Source organism: Nicotiana tabacum, chromosome 17 (genome assembly GCF_000715075.1).
Source record: "Nicotiana tabacum cultivar K326 chromosome 17, ASM71507v2, whole genome shotgun sequence".
Taxonomy (NCBI): Eukaryota; Viridiplantae; Streptophyta; class Magnoliopsida; order Solanales; family Solanaceae; genus Nicotiana; species Nicotiana tabacum.
Window position 1 is genome coordinate 150533546 of NC_134096.1, and position 5214 is coordinate 150538759.

Sequence of the window (5214 nt, forward strand, 5' to 3'; positions counted from 1 at the left end):
GTCCTCCATAATGTTTGTGATTCCCAACTCCTTTACAGGTTCAAATTACAAAGTAGACAAATCTTCTCATCGAAATGACAAAAGTTTGATCTTTAAAGAATAATTTGAAAATTCTCGAAATTGTTGAATTTAGCTTTTCCTATGACATTTCCTCTATTACTACGTACTACTAGTCTACTACCACTATATTGTTGTTAAAAAAAGCAAGTGACAAATCTCGTCCATGGAAATTAGAAGCAAGAGTCCACAATTCAATGTTTAAATAGCCACTAAAGTAAAACTTTAATAAATCCTTTTGATCTAGGCACAAAAGGTGACTAATTTAATTTTCTAACCTTTTATACATTATTAATAAGGAAGCAAAATATAAAACCCAAATGAATAGAAAATGATTAAAAAAGAAAAAGAAATCGCAATAAAATCAAGGTCCGCTCAATGAATCACAATGGAACACCTATCAAGTTTGGTATCCAAAGTAAACTTTTTAAGATCAAAGCTTAGGCCAAAGTTATTCATAAAGTTTCAAATAATTTATGATACTGTGATATCTTTATAATTAAGCTACTCAGGGAATTTCGACAAAAATTTTATAAATGCAGAATAAATTACGAAAATGATTTTTTTTGGGAATAAAAACAGAGAGGATTAAGTTAGATATATGATTGTATTTAGTTTGCTCTAATTAACCGGGGTACAATATACCAAGTGAATTACTTTACTCAGGTATGCTCACAAGTACAGGTCGCCAAGCCCTCCTCAGTAACCGTTGCCGGAAAGTTGCCGATAATGGTCGGAGCGAACGTATCCCAATTCTCCGAACAGCTGACCCCGCACTAATACCGCCACCGGCACGGGAAATTTCCGGCGAGAGTCCTTGTCTCGTATTCTCCGAAAGTGTCTTTTCAAACGAGGGAGGCGATGAAACAAACAAGTCCTTCAGCTTGTGACTGACAACCAGTTCCTTCCCCTTCTCCGGCGAATCTCGGTGCCGATCCGGCGAGCAGACTTCCCGACGAGGCAGTCTACGGTTACTGCTGCCGCCGCGGCTGAGGAGCATACGAAGAGTCTTCCGGCGGCGGAGATGAATAACTGGGCTTGTTGTTGGGCTCCGCGTTGGGCTTCCTGCTACTGCACATTGAGTTGCCAGAAGCTTGAATTTCTGCAAAGTAGCCATTAATTTGCTTCGATCTGAGAAAATTCCTCAACTGATTCACGTTGTAACTTGTTTGGTATATAAATTTGAAGTGAATAATTATTAAATGGTGGTTCAAAAATGGGAGTGAAGAGACGGGGAATACAGACGGTTTTTGTTAAGGCCGGGGAATATGGACCGTCTGTTTGGGTCTTTTAAGGCATTCTTTATCCCACTTTCATTTTCAAGCCTGTTGCGGCATCATTCTGAAACGTGGCCTCTTTTCCCAAGTTCGGACCAGTCTTCACTTATATGGGTCCCACTTCCCTTTTTTTTTTTTTTTTAACCATACGGTATAAATTAGCTTTTTGACTTTAGTCTTGGATTTACTTACTTCAATATATTCTAATCACTACTCAAAAAGATTTTATACTATTAATGTAGTTTAATTAGTTAAAGTTAATCATTTTTTTCATCTTTAACTTATCAAATTAGAATTATTATATACTATTACTTGTTGTTGCACACTATCAATATTCAGAAATTAAACTATTATCCTCTCCGTAACTATGACGGTGAAAATATTTTCTTGTCAAATTATTTAAGAGCTAATTTAATCTACTTTACTACATTATTTTAATCAATTTTAATATGATACTGCATGCTATTTTAACAAGCTCACATTTCCATGTTCTATATGTGATATATACATTGCTTGAACTTGTTCGTGCTTATTTAATTTGTCCAAATCCAAGGATGGGACCACATTCTCAATCCCATGTACCTTATGTGTATACATTGCTTGGACTCGATTCGCATGTTTCCTTATCCAAGGATAAGATTAAAGGACCACACTCCAGTCTTTAATTCTAAGATACGTTAGTTATTAAATGTTACTCTATTCCCTATAGTCTACTAGTATATACTATGGTTCAATTGAAAACCGAATAGGAATTGCTTTTTGCATACATAAATTGTTAAAAGTGACTCCAAAAGGTGTCAGGTTACACCTTTAAATTTCAAGTGTGGTAATTTTACATTTTTTAAAATTTCTTCATTAGAATTTTTGACTTCTTGGCTATTAATAGGTTGGTTGTTGTCAAAATTCTAGGGCACTTAAGCACGATAAGATTGAAGTTTAAAATATTTAAATAACAATAACAACAATGCAGACCTTATCCTTATTCTGGAGTAGAGATACTGTTTTCGATTGACACTCGGCTCCCTCCCTCCTAGAACTCTTCACCTTGCTCTTAGGGTGACTCAAAGGTGCTCACCACCAAAGCATCTCACTCTTGTAAAATTTAAAATATTCAAAGTTATCTATAAATGCATGCCTATGAGAAGTGTGTGACGAACGGAAGACAACAGGATGATGACCATCTCATGATTCGGCGTTATGCCTATTGTCACCATAATCGTAAGTTGCATTTTCACTTTTGTCGTTTAACCAGAATTTCTTATAGTTTCATGTTTTATTGTTCAATGTGAATGCTTTCGAGATACATGCACGTGTAGCATTCTTGCCTATTAATATCACTTCATCTTTAAGGCACTTCTTTGGGGAAAAAACGAAAATAATTGCCCACTTTAGTGTACTTTTACTGTTAATTTTTCTCACTTGAACAACAACGTACGCTTAGATCTTTTTTTACTATTCTTATATTTTATGGACACAAGTACTTCAAATAACCACTTTGGCGTTAACACTTTGATAAAAAGACAGAGCAACAAAAATAAGAAGGGAGGATAGAAACAGTGTTGCGGTGGTTATGTTTTTTTCCTCTCTTCTTTCCTGTTTGGTTAAAGAAAGGCGGCTTTGTAATTACTTCGTCTTGTAATTCCATTTTTCTTCACACAAAAAAAAAGAAAAAAAAAGAAAAAGGGGAACAAGCTAATATGTATAGAATGTAGATGACCTTGGAATGAGAGTTGGGTGAATTATTCCTGGGAATGTCATATTATGCATTAATTGCATGTCAGAAGCTAAACAAAGTAGGTGGTAATTGGAAAGCAACTCAAGACAGACGGCAATAGACATTCTCTTGAGAGGTTAAATTGCTTTCTTTTCCTTCTGTTAGTTTTCCTTAAAAAAGAAAATTTGACTGGGAAAACTTTAAACATTCAATTCTATGATCAGCAAGTCAAATCACTACCAGAAAATAGGCCTTTAATGAAGGAAAATTCGGTCGTTAAAAATCCTAATCCAGTTTTTATTAGTCAATAACGACCAGGAAAAAATCGATCGTCGCCGGACGCTAAAAGCCTCGACGTTAAAAGTTTACGACCGGATCTCAAGTCGATTGTTAAAGAACCTTTAGCGACAACAAGAAATCTGATCGTTATAGCTCCTTTTAACGACCACATTTCCCTTCGCTGCTTGTTATTTCACTCGATAAATCTTGTAATTACGACAACAAATTCGGTTGCTGAAAGTTCTTTAACCTTCGCTAGTTGTCTATTAATCTTCCACAACAATCAAAACTCGAATCTGTATATGATCTAGGGTTTAGATACACAGACACATCTGAAAAAATATAATAATGTATATTAATATATAAAATTTCATAGTCTATTACAAAGAACTAAAGTATCATATTACAAGAATATACCTATCCAATTTGTATGATAGTATGTTGTCAACTCCTAACAAAAAAGAACAGAATTTATGTACAAGTGAGAACATCTTTAAACAACTCTAAACATAATAGAAAACATCTCTCTCTTGTGCTTCAACTTGTTCTTTAATATTTGCAGTTGCTTATACTTGCTCTGCACTTTCTTTTAGGAAAAGTTCTTCAAACTTCAAATTCTTGATCTCCTAAACAACAACGTTAAAAGAATTTATTAAAAGAAAGACTTAAATCTTGACAAGTATATACACAAGCATGTGTCCACATCACTCTGTTATAAAGGAAAAGAGGTACAATAGCATCAACTTGGCTTAATAATTTAGTGGAACAGCTAAACCATAGATAAATTTTGTCAAACTCTCTAAATTTGAAATATCTTTTGGTTCAATAAGTTCCCTACTCAATCAAAAAAAGCAACCAAAAAAATCTATAGGAGGGTAGGGGGAGACAGAAAATTGTTCCTACTAACAATGCCATGAACAGGATGAGACAACAAGATACGCTTGTCAAATATACTTTTAGCCATTCACATCTAGAGTAATGTAGTGCGATATATTCCGTTATACTTGTATTGATAGGCTACACCTCTAATCTAATATTAATATTCTGCTGCTTAATGCAAGACCCACTAGTATTTAAATTTTAAATAAATTTCTAATAAAGCACTTTTACGTTAATAGCCCATGACACAACAATCATTCATAACAAGAAGTACGAGAGACAAGCATATTCGCAGCTTGACCAAACTAAGCTGAAATACGTATCATGACTTTACTGCTATTTAGGATGAAAGAAAGCATAAATATTTGAAGAACTCACAACTCGTAGCCAATGTTGTGTTCCTTAGTTGTTCTTGAACTTCTGCATTTTTACATAGGTAACCTGGTGAAATATGCCTCCTTTATGTAGGTACTTTTGTAACTTCTACTATTCCTGAAAAACGAGATACAAGTTCACTGTGCAGCTAACACTAATTATCTAAATATTTGAAATCTAAAGTAAGGTCAAATACAATCATCTATGATGTATCTCAATCATAGTTAACAAGCACCAGTCAGATTCACAGTTAACCAATTATCTTTTTACTGACAAATACCATTCAAATTCACAGTTAGCCAAACCAATTATCTTTTTAACTAACGAGCACCAATCATATTCACAGTTACCTAATTATCTTTTCTACTAATGAGCACCAGTCAGATTCATAATTATCCAATTATCTTTTCTACTAAGAAGTACCATATTAAATTCCAAATACATTTGGACTTTGATATAGATAAATATGTTTATGACATTAAGAGATTCCAAATTCAGTGTCAACTTCTCAATTCAACTCACAGGAATTATAACTACTGCAGGTTGTATGATTTAGCAACTACTTGTTATCACTCCCTTTATCTTCCTTTTTGCTATGTACCTTTTCTGGTTAATAACTACGCTATGAAACTA

The 5214-nt window shown here is 34.0% G+C and overlaps 1 protein-coding gene across 1 annotated transcript; it reads right to left on the reverse strand.

Moving 5' to 3' along the window:
• Positions 1-463: 463 nt before the first annotated feature.
• On the reverse strand, positions 464-1367 carry LOC107821810 (uncharacterized). The gene has a single exon (XM_016648268.2). The coding sequence runs from the start codon at positions 1172-1174 to the stop codon at positions 716-718; it is 459 nt and encodes a 152-aa protein (XP_016503754.1). The 5' UTR covers positions 1175-1367; the 3' UTR covers positions 464-715.
• Between the last annotated feature and the right edge of the window lie 3847 nt (positions 1368-5214).

Coding starts and splice junctions, on each gene's coding strand:
- LOC107821810 (XM_016648268.2), bottom strand. CDS start 1,174: ATGGCTACTTTGCAGAAATTCAAGCTTCTGGCAACTCAATGTGCAGTA.